Source organism: Pteropus vampyrus, unplaced genomic scaffold (assembly GCF_000151845.1).
Source record: "Pteropus vampyrus isolate Shadow unplaced genomic scaffold, Pvam_2.0 Scaffold146, whole genome shotgun sequence".
Lineage (NCBI taxonomy): Eukaryota > Metazoa > Chordata > Mammalia > Chiroptera > Pteropodidae > Pteropus > Pteropus vampyrus.
This window is the reverse complement of record NW_011888927.1, coordinates 1,471,911-1,495,864: the sequence shown is the minus strand read 5'-3', so window position 1 is coordinate 1,495,864 and position 23,954 is coordinate 1,471,911. Positions and strand designations below refer to the sequence as shown.

General features: G+C 34.9%; 3 protein-coding genes, 1 long non-coding RNA gene, 1 other non-coding gene and 1 pseudogene across 28 annotated transcripts in view; 4 read left to right on the top strand and 2 right to left on the bottom strand.

Annotated features, from left to right (window-relative positions):
- Positions 1-1,897, bottom strand: part of FAM126B (family with sequence similarity 126 member B) — a 64,910-nt gene extending 63,013 nt beyond the window's left edge. For 3 of the 6 annotated variants that reach the window (XM_011369187.2, XM_023535957.1, XM_011369188.2), the window contains exons 1-2: positions 1,529-1,605; positions 706-738 (exon numbers count right to left, since the gene is read on the bottom strand). The gene's annotated coding sequence lies outside the window, so the exon portion shown is untranslated. Of the gene's footprint in view, positions 1-705; positions 739-1,528; positions 1,606-1,762 lie in introns of those variants that run through there. The other 3 variants (XM_023535954.1, XM_023535955.1, XM_023535956.1) reach the window with 2 other exon arrangements.
- NDUFB3 (NADH:ubiquinone oxidoreductase subunit B3) lies at positions 1,679-10,443 on the top strand. 3 transcript variants are annotated; one of them, XM_011369186.2, is made up of 4 exons: positions 1,901-1,983; positions 4,018-4,140; positions 6,688-6,841; positions 10,110-10,443. In XM_011369186.2, exons 3-4 carry the CDS (start codon positions 6,690-6,692, stop codon positions 10,264-10,266), a joined length of 309 nt encoding a protein of 102 aa, XP_011367488.1. In that variant the 5' UTR covers positions 1,901-1,983; positions 4,018-4,140; positions 6,688-6,689; the 3' UTR covers positions 10,267-10,443. The 3 variants fall into 3 exon arrangements, with proteins under 3 accessions (XP_011367486.1, XP_011367487.1, XP_011367488.1); XM_011369184.2 differs by lacking the exons at positions 1,901-1,983; positions 4,018-4,140 and adding an exon at positions 1,679-1,842; XM_011369185.2 differs by lacking the exon at positions 4,018-4,140 and having other exon boundaries at positions 1,840-1,983; positions 10,110-10,398.
- On the top strand, positions 3,461-3,579 carry LOC111745155 (annotated as a pseudogene).
- Positions 7,530-7,648, top strand: LOC111745123. Its single transcript, XR_002782513.1, has one exon. It is a non-coding gene; the product is annotated as a 5S ribosomal RNA (ribosomal RNA).
- A 9,271-nt stretch (positions 10,444-19,714) lies between the features above and the next one.
- On the bottom strand, positions 19,715-21,082 carry LOC111745081. Its single transcript, XR_002782483.1, has 2 exons — positions 20,933-21,082; positions 19,715-20,673 (listed from the first exon to the last, which is right to left on the bottom strand). It is a non-coding gene; the product is annotated as an uncharacterized LOC111745081 (long non-coding RNA).
- The window catches only part of CFLAR (CASP8 and FADD like apoptosis regulator), a 38,118-nt gene continuing 34,275 nt past the window's right edge, over positions 20,112-23,954 (top strand). For 2 of the 17 annotated variants that reach the window (XM_023535972.1, XM_011369180.2), the window contains exons 1-2: positions 21,142-21,953; positions 22,199-22,279. Coding sequence is in view for 1 of the 17 variants with exons in the window: in XM_023535971.1 (XP_023391739.1) it covers positions 20,447-20,521; positions 22,199-22,279; positions 22,464-22,588 (281 nt within the window). In the remaining 16 variants the exon portion in view is untranslated. The other 15 variants (XM_023535958.1, XM_023535971.1, XM_023535959.1 and 12 more) reach the window with 15 other exon arrangements.

The window sequence follows — 23,954 nt, the reverse complement described above, 5'->3', positions numbered from 1 at the left end:
TTGTGACTGAGATAGTACTATTCATGCAAAAAGGTAAAAATACAAAGAACGAAACACCATGTATCAAAATTTTTATCTCAAGCACTGATAAATACCTCAGTACTCAAAATATTTCAGAACTCTAATGATCCACCTCTCCTTACCTAATAAAATTTAGAGAAATAAACTGAATTTTTGATTTAGGTTCTGGGATATACTAATATAAATTATCATTAATAGAAAAAGGAAAATTATAGTACACTTGCAAGGACTTCATTAGTCCCTGTCGTCTAAGCTAAAGGCAACATTTCAATCAGCTTACATTTTAGCAATTTATAATGCTTTTAAAACTGTTTTCCAGTGAAAAGCCAAGTTTTTAATGTAGCTTTTCCTTCATAACACTTAATGAAATTCCTGTATCAATTGTACATGTCATTGTACAATGAATTATAAAAACTCAGGAAAAAACATAATTTACAGTTATCTATGCCTGTAAATACATTTTACCTCAGTCAGAAAGGTTCAAAGAGCATACTTTTTAAACTTAAAAAATAATCCATAACTAGTATCTCATACTTAGAGAGCAAATTACTAAAAAGATTATTTTTGCACCCTCCCCCCAATTCAGACCACCACCTTATTTTCAGACTCTAACATCCACAATATCTAAGGGGGAAGGGAGAATCTAACAACTAAATTTCTAGTCATTTTCCAATTTGCACTTACCTCTTATTATAGATTTTAAGACTCTCCACTTTCCTGAAGATAAAAAAAAAGAAGAAGAAATATTTGTAATCAGCCGTGACTCTCAAAACAAATACATTCATGAACTACAAAACGTGAACCTGGCCACGCTCATCTCTAACGAATCTCTCAATCCAAGTCCATATTTGGGGTAAGATCTTCGTGACTACTCTATCCTTCATGCTTCTTCGCTTATAGAGCCTGACGGGGCAGAAAATACTCAAACCAAAAACAAAAACTATTCTGATACATCGATAGGCTGCCAGACCTCCTTTTCCAAGGGGAACAATCTAGTTGTTCGGGTAAATAACAGCCAAGGGTTACATAATGAATAGCTATAAAGAGTTTCAAGTATCTGACCGCCAGTAAATACCTTTCTTCTCTGCTCCCCCTTCTTACCCTGAGAAATGGCCCTAAGAAGCAATCCCTAGGATTTCTTTCAGGTGCCTGCAATGCCGCGTCCTTTTCTCTCTCCGAGCTTCGTGCAAAGAATTCTCCAGCCATCACGACACTGTCTTTTTCCCGCTTCTCTCCTCTCTATGCCCGCGCTGCCGCAGCCCCCCACGCCCTAGGCCCCCACGTTGCCGCACAGGGATCAGCCTCCACCCGCCTCAGCTGCCTTTTCCTCACGACCGTCCCAAGCTGCTACCTGATCTGCGAGAGACTCCGGAACTACCAACACTCCGGTTGCCACCTTCCCAAACCGCCCTCGTCAGATTCCCTCTATAGTTCCTGCAGCCAGACAAGAAGAAAATCTCCTCTGATCTAGCACTCTGCGTCCCCCAACGACAGCGCCGCCGCCTACCTGTCACCCCGCTGCCTCCGGCTTCTAGCCGCTACTGCCTCCCGCAGCAGCCTGCCAACTGCAGCGCAACAACCACATCTCCCATTGGGTGAGCCCACACTCTAACAACAGCCTCACTTATTGGCTGCAGGATGTCCGCGGCCCGCCCCTCTGTGCAGTATCTAAGGATTCCGGTCTCCAAAAAAGGAAAACATCTCCTTTTCCCTGCCCTCTGCCTTCCACGATTTCTCTTACTTCAGTCAGACTCTGGATGCACAGATGTGCGGGAAAATATCAACCTCCAGCCTCCTTCATGTCATCTCCACCTGATCCAGGTATCTGTGACTCAGAACCGGAACGTTAATGGCTTCACTGCTTTCCTGCCGTGAGGTACTCGAGGTGGTGACTTCCGTTTCCGGTCGGCTCCGGCGTCAGGGTTGAATATTGAATGTCCTGAGAGGTCAGATTGCTGTCAGGTAAATTACAGAGTTGGTGGGAGATCTCTTGATAGAGAATAAGAATAAGACTATTTTGGTTGTAGAAAAGGAGAGACTAAATAGAAAAAATATGATGAGCGTTTTAGCCCTAGAGGGAAGATCGAAGAATTAAGGAGAGAGAACTATGAAATTCGGTGTGGTGAGGGGCGGTTGTAACAGGAATGCAATGACAATTTATGTGGTTAAGTTCAAATGCTGTTTTCCTCCTCTCCCAGCCGCAGCACCCTCTGCCCCATGTTTTTTGGTTTACCTTCGAATTGAACAAAGGCAGACAAGCCCCCAAATCGAAAAAAGAAATTTGTAAAATAGGAATAATTGTAATGCCCACCTTACAAATGTGTAGTTTTAAATAAGATTTTTCTGGTGTGGACGTTTATGACACAGTGTTAAAGTGAAAAAAGCAGGGTAGAAAATTACATTCTTTTTTTTAGAGTGATTACTATTTTTAACTTGCATATACGTAAGTGCGGGAACTGAAAGAAACACTAAAAGTTCATTTGTCTTATTTTCTAGTGTTCTTATAGTATTCGCAATTTTTAAAATGAGAAAATTGAGTATTACTTGAAAGTCTTTGGTACCCGTAAAATTACATGTAGTGTAAGTGGCAGTATCCTCTTATTTTCTTCTTAGGGAAGGGATGCCAGCCGCCTTTAGTAAAGGTTGATCTCCACCAAACTTATTGGTTCACCCCAAACATAGATAGATAGCTTTTTTAAATTTCATGATTGCATGTGCTTTCTTTGTTAAACTAAATTGCATAATATTCTTATTTGAGCAGCTCTGAACCCGTTGTTCTTGGCATAATTTGTCACTTTATCTAATATTAGTTTTTATTGTGAAATATATGTAACAGAAGGGTGTATAACACATAAGTACATTTAAAAGAATTATAATCAAACAAACACTTGTGCAGTCATCCCTCAGGTCAGGAAATAAAGCATTGCCAATAACTTAAAACATGCATTCTCAGCAGAAGTGATTGCCCTTTAAGGAGGTGAAAATTGGTTCTTAGAGGATGAGAGGGGTGTGAAAAAAATCTTAGATACTACAATGGTTTGTGGTCCTCCAAAAAGCTGTTGTACATAAACAGATATAGAGTATATGTATGATATTTTTCATCTATGATGCATTCCTAAAAAATGCATTGTTAGGATTTTTAATTTATATAAATAGGATCAAAATGTACGTTATTTTTTCTCACTCACCCCTTGCTCACCATTATATTTGTAAATTCATTCATACTTTTGCATGTAGTTTTTCTGTAATATTCCATAGGTGACTATTCCATAATCCATTATTGTTGGATATTTGGATTGTTTACAGTTTGGGGCTAGCATAAACAAGGTGGCTAAATAGATATAGTAAAAATATATTTTGTACACATGCAAGAGTTTCTATAGAGTAGTATTGTCCAATGAAAATATAATGCAAGCGATATGTAATTTAAAATTTTCAAGTCTACTGCCATGCCACCCTGAACATGCCTAATCTCATCCGATCTCGGAAGCTAAGCAAGGTCCGGCCTAGTTAGTACTTGGATGGGAGACCACCTTGGAATACCAGGTGCTATAGGCATTTAAAAAATAAATAAAAATAAAATAAAATTTTCAAGCAAACATATTTAAAAAGTAGGAAGAAACAAATTAATAACATTTTATCTAATCCAGTATATTCAAAATATTATTTCAAGATGTAATCAGTATGAAAAGTTATTAATGTAATATTTTACATTTTCTTCATACCGTCTTCAAAATTGACATATTTTACACTTATAGACTATGTTTGTATGCTAAGTTTTCATTAAACACTTGATTTGTGCTTATATTTCATCAAATTTACCATTGAAAAAGTAGATCCATATGCCCAAATTGTTCCAAACTTCAAAATTTTAAGTTCCCCAGCTGCACTGAGCCACATTTCAGCTGCTTGTAGCTACCATATTGGACAGTGCAGATCTTGAGTTTACATACCTAGGAGTGGAATTGCTAGGCCATAAGGTATCCAAATGTTCAGCTTTTCTAGGTCATGCCAAACAGTTTTTCAGAGTGATTGTGCTAAGTCACATTCTCACCACTTGGGTGTGAAATTGGAAGGTACATCACAATGTGATTTCCCCAGTTCTCACAATCTTGTAAGGTAAGTTTTATCCTCATGTTAAATGAAGAAACCGAAATTTAGAGAGATTAATGATTTGCCTAGCATTTTATAGAATGGTGTGTCCAGGATCTGATGCCAGATCTGTACAGCATCAAAATATGTACTTAAGTAGAATTCCAGACTCTTCCTTCAAGTGATCAGGATATCATTGTTTGAGTTATGGGTATTCTCAAGTAGAAATTATTTTTAAAAGAAAATGAAAAGTTCCCTAGAAAGTGTCCAACTTTTTGTTCTTTTTGAAAAGTCATTGAAATAGTCTATTTAATAAATGCCTATAAAGGGATCCTTTCTGAAATATTTTAATTAGGCAGGAGAGAAAACATTTGAATTTTTTAAAGAAAATTTGTTTAGGAGAAATTAGTGTATGTATACTTTCATGTTTTCTTTCAAAGTTTTATCTTCCAAATTACTTAATATTTTGAGCATAGTAAGATTATAATTTGGAAATAGGCTTCTTCCCTTATAATGTTTCAACTTTTATTTTCAAAATCAAACTTTTATCACAAAATTTTGATGTATGTTTTGTATTCTCTTCAAAGTACATTGCTAGTCAATGAGGGTTAATATTCTAGAATTGACATTTGCCATAAGGGTTTGTCTTATAATCTCTAAACATTTTGGGAATGAAACATTTAAAAATATTTTTTTGAAAAAGTTTTAAGAAGCCAAGACATTATTATTCTAATTAAATGCTTCTAAAGGTCTTTTTTTTGTAATCATGTATTGAATTTCAAAAGTCAGTCTGAAATCTGAAACCAAAATTTTTTTCTTTATATTACTGAATCTACTAATAATGAAATAGTGGATTAAATGTTTCATTCAGAGTTGTATTGTAGTTTTAACTTGTGTTGAGTGGGTATGGGTTTTCATTCTCTTTTATATGTGAAAATCATCAACATAATGTTTTGTAGTATCTATAGGGAGCATATGAGATCTTGCTCCCATAAGTTTGCATCAAATAAACTCTTATAAAAATTCTAAAAAAAAAAGTTTATAAATATTAAATGTCAATTGGTCAGAATTACAGTGTACAGTTTCCTCTTTGCCCTCCCCCCCCCCAATATTCTGGGAACTATTGTTTAATGAAATGAGCATTTCACATAATGTGTTTTGGTATATACTATCTAATAATTACCATTGTCTCCTAAAATGCGGTATAAGAATTCTGCCTTATTATTGGGCCTGTTCATAGTTATAAATGCAAACATAATGGTAATTATTTGGTTTGGTCTTATTTCTGGAGAGCAGTGATTATAGAATTGCTGCTAATAACCATATACAAATGTACAGTATAGCATTATTAATTCATACCCCCCTTAATTTGAAATTTATAGCAATTTAACTGGGGACTGAGCTGAAGTTTATTTTTACATTATCTGTAAAAAAAATTTACATTGCATTTAAAAATAGTAAAACCGAAATCTTTATATAACCGTTAAAGGCATATTTTATTTAAGGAGCAAACTTAGTCATCAAAAAGGAGTCCTAAGATCTCTGTTGGTTTAGTTCAGTAGTCAGCAAACTACAGCCTGCTGGCCAAGTTCAACCTGTTTTTATACACCTATGAGTTAAGAATTGTTTCTACATACTAACATAAGCAATCAATTTGATATTAAGGAACACTAAACTTTGAGCCCAAGTTAAGCAAAATGTTATCTCTAAAAAAGAGAATTCCATTTTTTTCATCAGTAGCCCTGTATTACAAAAAATTTATACTCACTTATTATATTTTGAATTTTATCAACAAAATATTTGTTTTCGCTTTTATATAAGTGCCTACTGAGTGTCCCTGATTTTACCTTTTGACCCACAAAGCCTAAAATATTTACTATCTGGCTCTTTACAGAAAAAGTTCATGTGATCATATGTATTTAAAATAATACTGCATTTTAAAAGGATCATTTTGAAGAAAGCAGGTAACAAAATAGTATGTAAAACATCTTCATTTTACATGTTTATGCATTATGAAAGGCTAAAAGGAAGGAAACAAATTGCTTAGAAGTTAGGGACAAGGACTCTGAAACCAAACTGCAAGGTTTAAAATCCATTGTATTATGTACTATTTTTGTTATCTTCAGAAAGTTACTTACTTTCTTGGAACTCATTGTTTTCATCTGTAAAATGGGGACGATAATCATAGTTTAAGTTCAAAGAGTTGTTTTAGGACTAACAGAGTTAATATATGTAAAACACTTTAGTGCACCTGGCACATAGGGTACAATAAATGTCTGGTGTTATTATATATAATGAAGAAAGGAATGAGATAATAAATGGTTGCCTCTGAGTGATGAGATTACTGATTATTTTTCTTTTTTGTATTTTGTATATGTATACTTCTTAACTGTGAACATAGACTAGTGTAATAAGACACTGTTTTATAAAATTTCTTAACTCAGAATTTTCAAGTATTTATATTGGCTTCTTTTTAAAACATTAAATGTTTTATCTTGAAACATGAATAGTAAATTTGGGTATTTGATACCTATAATCTGTGTATTTCTCCCTTATGTTAATCATTTCCTATAGACATGGCCCATGGACATGAACATGGACATGGACATGAACATGGTCATAGTAAAATGGAACTTCCAGATTATAAACAATGGAAGATAGAGGGGACACCTTTAGAAACTGTCCAGGAGAAGCTGGCTGCACGAGGGCTAAGAGATCCATGGGGCCGGTAAGAATAATTAAATATTTAGATAGAATTTATCCTAGGGAATTAATATCTATATACCTTTCAATTATTTTCCTTTTAAAAATTATTGAAAATAGCTTTTTACATTTAAGTTTTAAAATCAGGTTTATTGAGGTATCATTTACATACAATAAAATTCACCCATTTTAAGTATATAATTCCATGAATTTTGACAAATGTATTCTATTACGTAACCATCACGAGAGTCATAATACAGACTATTTCTTTCATCCCCAAAAGTTCCTTCATTCCTCTTTTGCACTCAGTGCCATCCTACCCCTGGCTCCTGGCAATCACTGATCTGCTTTCTGTCTCTATAGTTTTGCCTTTTCTAGAATTTTATTCAATTGGAATCATACAGCATATAGTCTTTTGTTCTGGCCACTTAGCATAATGTTTTTGAGACTTATGCACATTGTTAACTTATATCCGTAGATCCTTTATTTTTTATTGCTGAGTAATACCCAATTGTTTGCATATATCTCATTTCGTTTACTGTTCAATAGCTAATGGTCATTTGGGTTATTTCCAGTTTGGGGCTATACCTATTTGAGTACAAGTCTGTGTGAATATATGTTTTCATTTCTCTTGGGGAAATACATAAGAGTGGGATTTTTGGATTTCGTGATAAGTATATAGTTATTTTTATTTAAAAAAAAAAAAAAGTTGTGTCTACAGCCATGCCACCCTGAATGTGCCCGATCTCGTCTGATCTCAGAAGCTAAGCAGGGTTGGGCCTGGTTAGTACTTGGATGGGAGACCACCTAGGAATACCAGGTGCTGTAGGCGTTAAAAAAAAAAAAAAAGTTGCCAAACTTTTCCAAAGTGACTGTACCATTTTGCATTCCCACCAGCAATATATGAGAATTTAGGTCACTCAGTCTTCTCATCAGTACTTGGTATTATCAGTCTTTTAATTTTAGCCATTGTAGTAAACATGATACCTCTTTGTGGTTTTAATTCAATTTACATTTCTATGAAGGCTGATGATCATGAGAATCTTTTTGTGTGCTTATTTGTCATTTGTATATTTTCTTTGGTGCAATGTCTATTCAGACCTTTTGAACATTTTATTTTTCAGGGTGTTTGTTTTCTATTATTGAATTATAAGAGCTCTCTCTATATTTTCAATATAAGTCCTTTATCAGATTTAAGTTTTGCAAATATTTTCCCCCAGAGTATGGCTTATCTTTTTATTTACTTGGTAATGTCTTTAGAAGTTTTTATAGTGTTCTTTTAAACATTTAGGCATATGATCCATTTTGAGTTAATTTTTATGTCATGTGAGGTAAGGATGAAGGTTAATATTTTTGCATATGGACGTACAGTTTGTTCCAACATCATTTATAAAAGACCACCTTCCCCCATTGATTTACCTTGATAGCTTTGTCAAATCAATTGACATTATTTCTGTGGTCTATTTCTGGATTCTGTTACCCTGATCAATATGTCTATCCTTATGCCAGGTGGTATAAGATCTTCAACTTTTTTTTTATTTTATTTTTTTAACTATTCTAAGTTCTTTGCATTTACATTTAAATTTTAGAAAGAGCTTTTCAGTTTCTACAAATACTTGCTTGGATTTTAATTGGGATCACGTTTACTCTATACCTTAATTGCAGATAATTGATAACAATACTGAGTCTTCTAGTCCATGGACAATTTAGATCCTTTTTAATATTCTCATCAATGTTTTATTGCTTTATATATAGGTCTTGTACATATCTCGTTAAATTTATCCTGAATTATCCTGTACTTTTATGCTATTATAAATGATATTTTTAAGCTTCTATTTGTTCATTGCTAATATATAAAAATACAATTGTTGTATATGTTTACTTTGTATCATATTACCTTGCTAAATTCACTTTTTAGTTTTAGCAGTATTTTTATAGATTTCTTAAAATTTATTTCATAGACGATCACTTGGTCTACAGAAGCAGTCTTCTTTTCAATCTGTAAACCTTTTATTTCTTGCATTATTGCACTGGCTAATACTGCTAATATAATGTTGAATAAAAATGGCATGAATGGACATCTTTGCCTTTTTCTTCATTGGGGGAAAGCATTTAGTTTTTTACCACTAAGTATGATATTAGTTGTGGGGTGGTCATAGATGGTCTTTATCGACTTGAGGAGTTTCTATTCCAAGGTTACTATGAGTTGCTATTATTATCGATATTGTTATTAATGGGTTTTGAATTTTGTTAAATGCTTTCTCTGAACCTATTGAAAACTCACGTTTTTTTAACCTGTTAATATGATGAATTACTGTTATTGATTTTCAAAGATTAAACCAATCTTGTACTTCTGAGGTAACCTCTACTTCATCATGATATAGTATCCTTTTTATATATTGATGGATTCAATTTTCTAAAATTTTGTTAAGAATATTTGCATCTATGTTCGTGGGAAGATATTACTATAGTTTTCTAATATTTTTGTCTGGTTTTGGTATCTAAATTATATTTGATTAGCTCTAATATTTTTTGTAAGTCAAATTTTTAAAGTTAAGATATTTGTCTTTCGTAACATGATTTTTTTCCACTCACTTATTCTTGTATGTGAGGGAAGACTTTTTTCAGTAGAGCGCTCTGATTTCTGTTTACTTCTTTGTTCAGAGTACTCAGAAGAATGATTGCCAGGAGAGAAAATCAGTCTTCTAAAGTTCAGGCTGCTATGACAGGGGAAAGCCATGATTCTCTTAAATAGTAAAAATGTCAAATGTTACATACTCTCTGTGCCAGAATATATCATATTTTACCCTGCATAATTTTTATAATAACACTATAAGGTAGATAGTAATCATCATTGAGTAGGAGAGGAAGCTGGCCCTGGCAAGTTAAGTAACTTACCCAGCCTTAAAGGCTGTGAAATTAGTATAAGTGACAGAGAAAAAATTAATACCCTGTAACTTTCTCTTTCCATGATGTTATAATGACTAGTATGGCAAAGCCACACTGATGACCTGTGATTGATAAGCCAGAGCAAGCTTTGCATTTGAGAATTTTATAAAATCCTGAGTATTATGACTGTGAAATGTAAAATCAAGTGTTTTTTCCTCTTTTATATGTGAAATGTAGGCATATAGACCTAATTATCCTGTGCCACACAGATTCCTATTGTGATCCGCTTAGATTATCTTATATAAGGTTGCATTTGTCTATTAGAAAGATGAAAATTAAATGTATTTTATTCAATGAATATATGTAAGATGCATGTGATTATAATTTTTCCATTTTTCCTCTAGCAATGAAGCTTGGCGATACATGGGCAACTTTGCAAACAATGTTTCCTTTGTTGGCGCATTATTAAAAGGATTCAAATGGGGATTTGCTGCATTTGTGGTAGCTGTAGGGGCTGAATATTACCTGGAGTCCCAGAATAAAGATAAGAGGCATCACTGAAGATAATACCTGGAAGTATCTCTGTGGCTTTTTCACTCTCTTATAAAAATAAGATTTCACTGTAGCCCACTTGTCTTTGTGTTTGTTCTTTAAAGAATACTTGTAAATTTCAATAAAGAATAGGTGCCAGTCTGTTTTTGTCATCCTTTAATAATAAAAAAAATGTTTCTCAAACCACATAAGATTTGATTTGGAATACATGGGGGTTGAGTACCAGTAGCGGTGCATTCTGTATATAGCCTACAGTTAGCATATAATTGATAAATAGATAAGCTCTGATTTTTTTTCCAGTTTTTTAAATTGTGATAAAATTTACCATTTTAACTTTTTAAGTGTACAGTCTGTGTTATTAAAATACATTTATAATGTTTTGCACCCATTACCACCATCCATCTCCATAACTCCTTTCATCTTGTAAAACTGAAAGTCTATGCCCATTAAACAATAATTCCCCATTTTCCCCTTCCTTCAATCCCTGGCAACCACCGTTAGTGGTACTGTCCGTATGATTTTGACTATATTCATAATGTACCTCATGTAAGTAGAATCATACAGTATTTGTCTCTTTGTGACTGGCTTATTTCACTTAGCGTAATATCCACAAGGTTCATCCCATGTTGTCGCATGTGTCAGAATTTCTTTTTAAAGCTGAATAATATTTCACTCTGTATATACCACAACTTGCTTATCTCTTCACTCATTGGTGGACACTTGGGTTGCTTCTGCATTTTAGGTATTATGAATAATGCTATGAACTTCAGTATACTCTCATAGTGTTTAAATGGCATGCGGCCTTACCACATTTATGATTCTCTGCAGGTGGTTTAGAGAGACCTAGATTATTCTATAAAATACTTCCTGCCCAGTTCTGTTTGACATATCCATGAGTCATGTTCATTTTTCTTTATTGTGACATTTTCTGCTATTTCCTTAGTCCTTGTTCCCATGCTGTGAAAAGTTTGACCTTTTTTATGTATGTCTTAACAATAAACTAGACATTTCACATCATTGAATTTTTAAATTTTAATTAAATCTCTAAAATTGAGACTTAAAACTCAGCTTGTTGAAGAAAGGTAATGTTTTTGCTTAAATAACAAAGCCAGTATAAAACTCCATGGTGATTTTTTTCTTTGTAGATTTTTGTTTATAAATATAAACTTGATCAACAAAACAAAAAGACAACCGACTAGGAGAAGATATTCGCTAATGATACATCTGATAAGGGATTAATATCCAAAATTTATAAAGAACTTATATGACTCAACAACAAAAAACAATCCAATTAAAAAATGGGCAGAAGAACTGAACAGATACTTCTCCAAAGAGGAAATGCAGACATATGAAAAGTTGCTCAAGGTTGCTAATCATCAGAGAAATGCAAATTAAAACCACAATGAGATATCACTTCACGCCTGTCAGAATGGCTATCATCAATAAATCAAAAAATAGTAAGTGTTGGCGAGGATTCAGAGGAAAGACAACTCTCATACATTGTTGGTGGGATAGCAAATTGGTACAGCCGCTATGAAAAACAGTATGGAGGTTCCTCAAAAAATTAAAAATGGATATACCTTTTGATCCAGCAATTGCACTTCTGGGTATTCATCCAAAGAAAACCAAAACAATAATTCGTAAAGATCTATGCACTCCAATATTCATGGCAGCACAATTTACAATAGCCAAGATATGGAAGCAACCTACAAATTAGTAGTCGATAGTTAGGTATGAGGAACATGACAGAGGGAATGCAGTTAGCATTAATATGATTGTTAAGCGGAGAGCCAAGAGAGGGAGGGAGCAACTGGGGGGACCGTTTTATGAACATTATAGACGTCTAACCAATATATTGTATACCTGAAACTAAGTAAACTTATTTAAAAAAAAAATATATAAACTTGAGAAATCACTAAATAGAGGAATTCCTAATAAACTGATAGTGGTAAATGGAACCATAAAAAACTTTGTGAAAGAAGATAAGGAAAGAGTTTAACAAAGAACAAAAAGCAGTAGGACAAATAGAAACAGCAAGGAGGTGGATTTAAACTTAATCATATTAAATGTAAATGTTCTAAAATTTAAATTCTAAAGCATTCCAATTAAAAGACATTATCAGCCTGGGCAAAAAGCAGGACCCAACTATAAGCTGTTTACATGAAAACAGCTTTAAAGATATAGGGTAAAAATAATGGAAAAAGATACTGTGAAAACATCAATGAAAAGAATATTGACAAAATAGATTTTAGAATAAAGAATTGTCATAAAGAGGGACATTTTAGACTAACGGGATCACATCATAAATTATATGAATGTCTAACACTGCTGTACACCTGAAACTAAAATAATACTGAAAGTAAGCTAATTGAAAAATAAAAATTAAAGAAGGACATTTCATAATTATGGAGGAGTCAGTTCATTAAGAAAACAAAAATTTTAAATGTATATGCACAGAGCTTCAAAATATATGGGGCAAAACAACTAAAAAGAGAAACAGGCAAATTCATAATTATAGTTGGAGATGTCAACAATCCTTTTAAAGTAATTGATAGAACAAGTAGAAAATTAGCAAGATCATAAAAGACTTGAACAACATTTATCAACTAGGTTGATGTAGTATTTACAGACCTTTCAAAAAAAAGAATTCATTCTTTTCAAGTGTACGTGGAACATTTACCGTAACAGACTATTCTGGGCCATAACAATACATTTAAGCGGACTGAAATAACACAAAGTATATTCTCAGACCACAAAGAAATTAGACAAAAAATAACATCTGAAAAAATCCACAGATATTTGGAAATTCGATAGTACCCTATGTAAGTGTCCCATGCTCAAAAAAGTCTAGGAAAAGTAGAAAATATTTTTAATAATAAAATGAAAACTAATGTCAAAAATTGTGGGAAGCAGCTAATTAAATGGACCTCGAGACTGATGAAAAAAGGAAGACAAAATAGGAATATTAGTAATGAAAAAAGAGATATCACAAAAGATCCTAGAGACATTAAAACAATAAAGGCATTTTACAAACAACTTTATGTCAATAACTTTTGGTGAAATCGAGAGTGTCCTTAAAAAAGATTATTAAAGCCCACTCAAGAAGTAGATAACCTGAATAGTCATGAATAAATTCATTTGCTGGGTTAAGTTGAGAGGATGGAAAGTACAGTGCTTGACACATTTATAGTAGAGAATAGCAGTAGTTTTACTCCCCCATCTCATCTATCATAATTTTTGCTGGAAGCAGGAGTGGTTTTTCCATATATTTTGTTAATTTGAAAATTACTGCCTGAATTCCTTAGGAACTTCAAAGCACACAAACCATTGTCATCTTAGTTGTTGCCGTTACTTAGACAAGCACCAATTAAATGTGATAATTGTTCTTAAAATTTATGACCAAATTACAATTGAAAATAATGCTAATGATGTGTTTGCTAACCTCGAAATAAGCATTGAAGATGATTGCATGTAAAAGTATTAGCCCCATTTTGCCTGTAGGGCAAGTCCATAGCAAAGTAACAAAGCCTAAGGTGGCACAGCTAGTAAGTCCATATTTAGATTTTGAATCCAGGTTTGACTTCACAGCCCATAGTAAGCACTGTGTGTGTGATAAGTACTATAAAATGCCATAAGATTATCCTTTTGGACCTTTTCTCAGAACTACTTTCTAATTATGCTTGCTATAACCAGTAGGAATTTTTTAAAAATCTAAAGTATGGCATGTAATATTTTATGAAAAATGAAATAATACAGTAATTTTACTGTATACCTGTACTTTGAAGAAAACTGTGTTTTGACATACTGAATGAAACAGATTCAGACATTTTTTAAAGTAACATGAGGACTTTAGTGGCATAGAAATTGTGTACAAAGACAAAAACATGGAAAGAATAGGAGTGTATCCATGTAGAAGGTTAATATAATGAAAGAAACAAATTAGAAAAGGAAGAAGGAAAAGAAGAGGTTGCAGGATATTGGCGTGATGGCAGCAGTAGAGACAAGTAGAATTTGGTATACAATTAGGTGTATGTACAGTCATCCACTTACTGCTTCGATCAAATTTAGACCTTAATGATACTGTAGAAAGGAAGATGCTTTATTTTAAAATTTAAAAGAAATACACACTCTGCATATTTAACTTCAGCGAGAGAGGGGACATTGGCAAGGCCCACTTGCATAGGGACTAGACAGAAGTACTCCAGTAAACTGAGTCTTAACCTCATTCGTTTCTTTCTCTTTTCTATTACTGATTATATTTGTCAATTTTCTTTATAAAAATTTGGTTATTAGAGAACAGACTAATTTTCTAACACGATGGTCCCACAAATGGATACACACAACTCAGGGAATGTGCAAGACCATCCATTGGGGTAAGAAGAAAACATATTTAAACATATTTATTTCACGTTTAATAAAAATGAATTAAATTTTGCAAATGTTTAACATACAGATTGACAATGGGGTTTTCCCTCACCTGGTGCATACCCAGTGGCCACACAGAATTTATGGTAAATAAGGTATACTGAGGGAAAAATGGGAATTCTACCTCAACAGGAGAGAACAAAGGGACTTTCAGCAAATTGCTACAGATTGTACTTTATGTGTGCCCACGAAATTTATTATCTACCAGTTTTAACAAAACTAACATTCATGAAGTAGATAAGTGGCTTAAGATTTTTACAAAGAAACTGCTGATTGAAGCTAATACTGCCAATACCAGAACAAGCAAACAAGAAGAAAATAGCATAGCAATGAACTCTGCCAACAACATTTCCACCACGTAAATACAATGATCTACTCATGAGAGAAAAAAAAAATCAAGCAAAAAAAAAAAAATCGAGAAGACCAAAGATGGACTTGGATTCACTATCAGTACTATGAACCTTGCCCTAACAGTGTATTGATCTTATATATTAACTGATAGCACGTAGTCATTATGTTTAGCAAAACATTTAAAAATAAATGTTTAATTTTTGTCTAACCTTTAATTCCTATATTTGTGTATTCTTAGTGTATGCAGGTGATAATATTTACATAATATACATAGAACATTAGGACAAAAATTGGGATTTAATGTGATTTCCCCTCACAATATTCAGCTGTTGTTAATAAATAGCATTCAAAGAATCCATTAGATTTTTTAAGTGTTTTTTAAATGCAACAAAAATTAAATGTTATTTTATATGATTTCTCACTCAGTTGTTAACATAAGTTTCAAGATTTCATGGTATAATCCTCATGGATCCTCAGATTCTCTAGAGTTGCAAGGTATTCAAATTCAAATAGATATGCTAATGAGAATGGAATCTTCCAAGTGAGTCCTGGTTTACCTTCAATATCAATTTTCTGGGAGGGGAGAGAAGGGATTTTATTGGTTTTTGTTTTTCTTTTTGCTTTTGTTTTGTTTTATTTTGGGTCAAAAAATCAGCTTCAGAAACTGAGACTAAAACACCCAATGGAAATTGCATTTACCTGCCAATGATTCTATCAGAAAGGATTTGCTGTGAAGTTTTATTTTAATTTTATGTATTTTTATATATAAAATATCTTTTCTGTATTTTATTTTTAAATAGTATTACATTACATATCATAAATGTTATACATCCCAAAATTAACTATTAAAAATGCTAACTCATGTAAAGATTAAATTCCATGTTGTATTAGATTGAATTACCTTTGTTTGATATATACTAACAATTTAAAACATGGCTTTAGCCAATAGAAAACGACAAAATCTCTGTCTCAAGGTCTGTATATTTTTCTGTTTAATCTCACATGCCAAAAAATGAAGTAACTCTTTGACGTGTGGTCACATATTACAAAACTAACTGAAAAGAATTTTGGTTGTTGCTAAAGACATGTTTCTGGGAATCATTACAAAATAAGAACATTATGTACACTTAAGATGTAAATTGGAAGGTTTTATGCCATTTGGAAATATCATATATTTTAATTTTGTGTTTTAAAATGGAAAGAATAATTCCTAATAATGTTACAGTGATTTTCAAAGCATATTATGGCTAAAAAATATTTTGCTTTTAGATTTTTACCAATTATAGTATTTGTAAATTATCAATTGAATATCATTGTAAATAAAGCATTTAGTACCCCCTGCAAATGTTTCACCTACTCTAATTTTAATTACTCAGTTCTCAAACTGAATTTGGAAATAATAACAGCATTTAACTTACATTTTCCTGTTGATTCGGTAATCAATCAAACATCTTTCTAAATCTACTTATTTAAAAAGCACTAATTATATTTACTTTGTAGAATAGCTAAGAGATTTTTAAAATCTTTGCATTATACATTTGAATGAATTACAAATCAAGTGAATATATTTCATGATTATAGCTCTTCTTGTGCTATATTTATGATGTATTTTATGTCATTTATTCTCTTGCTACAAAATTTCCATGGGAAATAGTAACTGTTCAGGGGTACAGTACTGAAGGTCAACTGGTGGCTCACGGTAACCATAGTAATAACTATCCTAAAAATAAAGAGTGCCTGTGTCTGTGCTGATGGGATCCTACTACAGAGGATTAATCAGGTTCACAGGCAGTGGTGTTACTTGGACCAGAGAATCACATTTGATAGTAATATAATACAAGCGCATGAGGGTTTAATACAGATATAAAGCTTATATTCAGACGAGACTTTCCAGGGAAATAAAATTAAAAACTAAAATTATATCTGTAGATGCTAAATAAGTGTCAACAAGGAAAACTGTCACAATTCATATATTTAACAATACAGGGATTAAACTCAAGGTGTTTCTTGATTCATGACCTATAAATGCTTCGTTATATTTGATCTGGGTTTATCAGTAATTATAATTCTAATAGATCAATTTCCACATTTATAAGTAAGAGAAAAATTTTTTACAGCCTTAAACCTTATCTACATTTCTATTATAGCACTTATGATATGCATCATAATTATTCATTTACTTGCTTGACTCCCTGTTAAACCATGGCCTCATTGGAAACCGGGGCCATATCTGTGTACCTGTGTAATGGATGTTTAGGAAGTCTCTGTTAAATGAAAGATCTATAATACAAGTGAGATAATGGAGATGATTTGTCACAGATTAACACCCCATTTATGAATCTCTAAAAGTGTAGGGGAATAAAGAATTGGAAAGACATATTTTCAATTATCTAAGGGGCTTCATGGATTCCAATTCCCTATCAGAAGGCTAAGATCATTTACAAAATGCCTTGTGAGATTGACCTGGGCACATATTACCAGATTAGAAGGCACTTCCCCAATCCCAATGCAAGGATGTTAGAATTCAGCTAGGCCTAAACTTCCTAACACATGCTGTATAACTTTCCCTACTTGTTAATGAGTTGGGAATAAAAATAATAACCATCAAAAGTCAAGACAATTTCTGCTAAAAGCAGCCAATTACTCTATGGCCATTGCATACAATAAACATTTCCTCTTTAACACACTGGTCCTTTTTTTGTTTTGTTTTTGTCAAAATTACATGGATCAGAACCCCTACATGCAAATAATGGGGTATGCTCGTCCCGCCTTGCTCCAAGATCCAAGTTAAGGAACTACAGGAAGTTGCAAATAGAACAGAAACAGATATCTTAGCTCCTCTTCTTTTAATTCTATTCATTTGCTTAAATATTTATTGAGCACCTCCTATGTAGCCAGGGTTTTCATGGCCTAAGGATACATCAATGAACAAAACAAACAAATTTCTCTCCTCTTGGTACTTACATACTGGTGCAGGGTTAATATTAATTTTTTCTGATGGTAATGGTATGACTTGTCAATACCTAGGAGGCACCAGAGATATTTGGTCCACACGTGGTATATTTTACCAATCAAACATTTTTTTCTCAGAAACCTATATCTGAAATTGTAGTTTGAATCAGTGAGGTTCGATTCTTGATAATAATCTTTCATCTATAAATTGCACAGAACTTTGTACCCTCCTAATAAAACATAGCTTGCCTTATCTTGTAACTTAGGTATTTTTATACTTGTCATATTGTTTTCTAGGAGATTATAAATTCTTGAAAATCATGCCTTATTTATTCTTTTATTGTCTGCACAGTGCCTTACACATGGTAAATGTTCAACAAATACTTAATTAGAACTTAATTCTTTTTTAAGTGCAAACTTTTTCAGAATTCTTATAACGAGTATAAATTCTCATTTAAACTACTTGTACACAATTACACTATTTTTCTTCCACAGTGTTTTGTGGCAAGGAAACCCTCAGTAAATATTTGCTGACTTGAATTGAAAATGTTTAAAGTAATTTTACTTCTTTTTTTGATTTTATAATCAGTTTTCATGAGGGCTATAAATTTCCCTTTACTTGACCACCTAAAATCAATCCTTTAAAAAGGAAAGAAATAAGAGAATATCTAAGGAAATAAAAACACAACCATCAGATGTTCAAAGAGTTTTATATGTCACTTTTCTATCCCATGTATACCATCGTTTTCTTTTAAATCAGAAATCTCCATCTTGATCAAGCAAGATAATTTCACCCATTTTATTAATTGATCACCTCTCCTTTTTATTTACTTACAAGCATTTATTATATTTGCTTCATATATTAAATTATTTCTTTCCCCTTTTTACTATAAGGTCAATTGATTATTCTTGCTAAGGTTAATAAGAACATGATAAAATCTATAATTCTAAAAATTGTGAAAATCTAAAAATAATGAAATGGCTTGCACATACAACCTTTGTTGAGAAATGTAGTGGGTTTGTGTTGTAGTCTGGGCTACGTGACAGGTGGTATATTCATAACATAGTGAAGCTGACCTGATTGTGTAATTTAACAGGAAGCATTCTCTTATTTATACAGACCACATAGATTTAGCTTCAGTGTCACAAGAGTTCCAAAGCTCCACATCTAGCAACTGGTTGAAGCCTAGGCTTTTTTCCCTGATTTCCCTACATTCCATTTCACTTCCTGTCTTATTGGAACCTCGTTCCTGCCACAAATGTAATAAGTCCCATCTCTTCAAGCCCTCAGTCCAATGCTTATCCTTAATTTATGATTTATCTCATTCTACTTTGCTAGACTGTTTTCTTGCCTCTAGACTGTGAATTCTTTGAGACTAAGACCAAGTTGTTTCATTTTTAATTTTTTTACTCCCTTTGCTCCATTGTAGGTCCAGATGTTCACCAACATAAAAATAAAGTTGTGTTCCAGAACTTCTTTGATCTTAGCCTCCTTTGGGACTACTAAAGCTGTACCACCCATTCTGGTTTATTTTAGGGTTGTACACATAGGCCACATATGATTCTACATAGACATTTAAGCACTGTTTATACAGCAGAAGTGTGTCTAAGTGTTTTCAACAAAGAACAATATGATTAGGAATCCATGTTTGTGGATGACTAATTTTTTAACGACCACCGTAGAAGGAAGAAATTCAAAAAAATTATTTTTGCAGAAATACAAAAGGTATCCAAAAATATTTTGTTCAACTTTATTTATACAAAAACCTCTTGTCGTAGAGTTAGTATTTGTGTCAATAGGACTACTAGTTATTGCTCAATTTTGATTGAGACAGCAAGAATACAAGTATTTCTCATCAAGCATATTTGATGGGAGGGCATATTTCAATTCAAGCTCCAGATTTACGTAAGGAATGCAATTGACTTTCAGAGCACACAGGTGGATACCAACATTGCCTAGAGTTTGGCCACATGGTCAGAAATTATTTCTGCAAAAATTTTTGAGATATAATAGACATACAACATTGTATTCATTTTAGGTATAAATGATTTGATATATGTATATATTTCAAAATGATTACCAGAGTAAGTTTATTTCACACTTGCTATTTATTATCATTCCCATACATCAGTAAAAAAAAAACATTAGAAGTGCTGAATCAGTAGTAACAATTAGAACTGCTTTGTACAACTACGCTGCAGTTCACAGAATAGTCGTAAAAGATATAAACAGGAAACTGAGTGGTTGGCTATGGCCAGGAGAGTGTTTCAACCGAAGGGGACTCATCGAGAGCTAGTGAGTGGGGGGTCTCTGGCCCTAACGCAACTAATATCAGGCCATCAAACTTTTTCAGGGTGAGAGATGGGAGGCCAGCACGCGAAGCGGCAGCAGGAGGCGGTTGGTAGGTAGATAAGCGCCACGTCCGCTTCCAGGGTTTCGATTTCTTTTCCTCCATTTTGCATGCGCTTCTCGAGAGGCCGGGAAGTGAAGACCGACTGCTGCCAGCCAGAGGCGAGTCCCACGGTGGACGCGACGGTAGGTGCCCACGCTCGATACCTTCCAACTCTCCTCAGACCTCCGAGGTCTGATTTCAGGTTTTCGTGTCAGGGCCGCCGCTGTCCCCGAGCACTGCCTTTGCTGTCTGTCACTCCCCGCAGCTCCCCAACGCGCGCTTTCCTGAACTGGCCCTGGGAGCGGGGTGCCGGGGAAGGGTCAAGGGAGGGGTGGGCCTTCTGGCAGGTGACTCAGTCCTGTAGATTCCTTATTTCTGGTTTGCCCGCGGGCGCCGGCCTGGGCGGAGCCCCTCCGCCTCTCTCCTTCCCTCACTCCCACCCCCTCGCCCCGCACCCGAGTCTGGAGAGGGCTTCCAGAGGCTGCGGGCATCTCAGATGCGCGGCCGGCGCGCCCGCATCCACCCGGCCAAGTAACCCTCTGCTAACACTGTACCTCCGAAGGCGGAAAACAGGCCGCGAGCTTTGGTGGCACGTTGCCAGCGTCGTGTAAGCTTTGCCTTAGATCATCTTGAGAATTGCTCAAGACCTGTAGTGAACTGTTCAAAAGACACGACAGTTGTCCTTTGGAACAGTTGATGAGAAAGAGGATTTTTTTTTTTCCCTGCAGTAATATGAGCGCGCTCGCCTTTATTCGGCGAGAGCAGGCGGCCTGGCAGGAATTTTCACTCTCGCAATAGCTTGGGGAAGTAGGGCAGCGTTGTTATTTCTCAAAGCATTTAAATATATATTTCGCTCGGAATGATTGACATAGATTTATGTAAAGCCTTAAAAAAAATTTTGTTTCCGTATCCCCCCTCCCCAGTGCCTTTCCTTCTTCAAAAGGACTGGGAAATTAAGGTGACTTAAATAAAGATGTTCTTGCTTGCTGGTGCCCGGATTTGGACGGAAGGGCATGTTCTTTTACATAATGACAGTGGATTGCAATAGAACAAAGGCCATTGAAAATTCAGACTGCTTTTGGTTCAGGGGAAAAGGAAGTTAGTTCAAGGACGTTGGAGCTCTTGCGAATATATTTGTTGACTTTTGAAATTTGTTCACTCAAACGAGAGGTGGTGCCACTACGGTGATAGCATACCTCAAGCAGTTTTTGAGACCTACCGGATAATCTAGAAGTCCAACCGGCTCTGGCGGGCCAGACCTGATTTCAGATAAGAGGAACAGAATTTTTGGTATTTTCCCTCTGGTGGTTCCCTTACATAAGCTTGCTTTTTTTTTTTTTTTTTTTTTTTACAAAAATGTTTCATTAGGAGGGGCAAGAAACTTGACTCAACCCTCTAACCCCTACCCCCCAAAAAGACTCATGTTTAGAGGGGAATTTTCAATGTTTGCCAAACACGGTTTCATTTTTTTTTTTTTTAATGTTAATACGTGTTTTTCGTACAGCTTCTGGATTGGATGTCTTGATTAAAAGGGCTTTTTCTTTCGACTTCGTGTTTTACATTTGTTTGTAACAGGTATTTGCTTTTTCTTTAACTATCTTTACACCCTATCTTACACCTGCTTTCTTAGGTGAATCCACCGGCAGGTACGCAGGGACTGGGTGCTCCTTGTGCCCTACATTTTTGGGAGTCTTGCACGGCATGGGACGTTGGGAGGGTAGTCGGGGAAAGGTTTTTTAGTTTAGTTTTGTTTTGTTTTTATCTTAGCGGTGGCGAGAAACCTATTGGAAGCTGAAACAAAAATATGTTTTCGTTGCTAGGGCGCCTGTCGGTCACTCACCCACTCTCCGTGGAGTAGTGGCGAGCAGCGGCGGCACCCACTCAGTTTCCACCCGTCACAGGTAATTCCCCCGAGATCCACGTCGGCCCTTTGCCTAGACAAGGGAGAGTTTACGATTCAAAGAGACACGTGTGTGCCTTGTGTAGATTTTTAAGGTCCGGGCGGAGAGTTCTCAAACTTGGTTTCAGAGGTGTGGCGCGTCCCTGGACGCCTGCCCTGAGGCCACCTCTAACACTCTGATCCAGTTCCTTGTCCTCTCCGGGGAATTTCCGACAACAGTTTTCAGGAGCAGCAGATCTGTTCGTGTCCTCCGTGGGTGGGTACCTTTCCTGGTGGAGATCCAGCTGGAAGAGCTGGCGGCTGCCCCGGCGTGAGTAGACAGAGAACCCTGTACGCCCCTCTTCTCCCGACTTGCACCCCTGTGCTGGCGTCCCCCTGGACTCCGGGGGCGTGGGGCACTATCCTCTGATCGCGGCGGAAATGGATTGAGTCTCCTGCTTTCAGCGGTTCAGCCTCCTGGGGACTCAGCCACAGCACTCCTAGTCAGCGGGAGTGTAGCATTTTTAGATCTCCGGAATGGACTCTGGTTATTTCTTCTTGTAGACACCAAAAACTAATTAAACTCGTGTTTATGTACTGAAATGCCTCCTTTCTTTAATTCAGTACATTCCTAGCAATATTTATGGAGCTTCTCTGAGCCAAGCGGAGGTCTGGGTGCTGGGGACATAGGAACAATCTGCACTTGGTTCCTTCCGACAGAAGATCATACAGTGGTTGGGACAAAGTTAACCTGTACAGGTGACATGTTTTCAAGGCAGCTTTGCACAGGAAAGCCTGGAATATGAAGGAGGAAGCCAGTTGGGCCAGGTGGGGGAAGTAATGACAGATCACAGAGCTGTCAATGTGTTTTCACACTGGTCCTTGATTTCCTTACTATAAATCAGTGAGAGAAGAAATACTATTATTATTGAAATGTCCTATTTCTCCTTTATATTCAGCTCCTGTCACCTCCTCTAGGAAGACTTCACAACTCGGCCTGTGGGTTCATTTCTTCTATTCTTTCACATGCTCAGTGACTAGCTTTGCAGTTACCATAGACTTGCACTTAACACTCAGTATTGGCATAGTTTTTCTTCAAAAACTTTTTCAGTCAAATTGTATTATAATTATCTGAGTTAAAATAAGTAAATAGAGAAAGCCCTTAGGAATCCATTGCCTAGGATAACCAAAGGTTGCGTTTTAGTGTCTTTTTCAGACATTTATGCATTCAAATATAGTCTTTAAATGTTTTTAGAAATATGTTTTGTTCTTTTTTTATTTTGTATGTTGCTGTTTCTCCAGTCATATTTAAGAACTGCTTTTTTTTCTATTAATAACTCTGCTTTTTTTCACATGTAATTTCACTCCTTTCTGGCATTAGTGTTTCTAATGAAAGATTTTTTTTCTTCTAATGAACATTTTTCTTGTTTTTGAGAATGTGTGTATCCACAATTTACATTTTATTAATCTGTTCAGATGCCCAAATGTTTTTTCTCCCTCCTCAATTCTGGTTTTAATTTCTTCTTTGATCCTGTGGGCATATAAATGAATGAATATATATTCATTTATATAATATGTATTCTTGAATCTTTTCTTTCCAGATAAAACGGCTTTCCACCCTCCCATACTTTGTACCTGTTCTTTGTTTACTTTTCTCTGATGGTCTCTACTTTAACCACTCCGTCTTTATTCGTGCA

Excerpts from the sequence above, each read along its gene's own strand:
- NDUFB3 (XM_011369184.2), top strand. The coding sequence starts at position 1,779 with ATGCACAGATGTGCGGGAAAATATCAACCTCCAGCCTCCTTCATGTCA. Across the intron at positions 1,843-6,687 it reads GTCATCTCCACCTGATCCAG|ACATGGCCCATGGACATGAA; the intron begins GTATCTGTGACT and ends CATTTCCTATAG. Across the intron at positions 6,842-10,109 it reads CTAAGAGATCCATGGGGCCG|CAATGAAGCTTGGCGATACA; the intron begins GTAAGAATAATT and ends TTTTTCCTCTAG.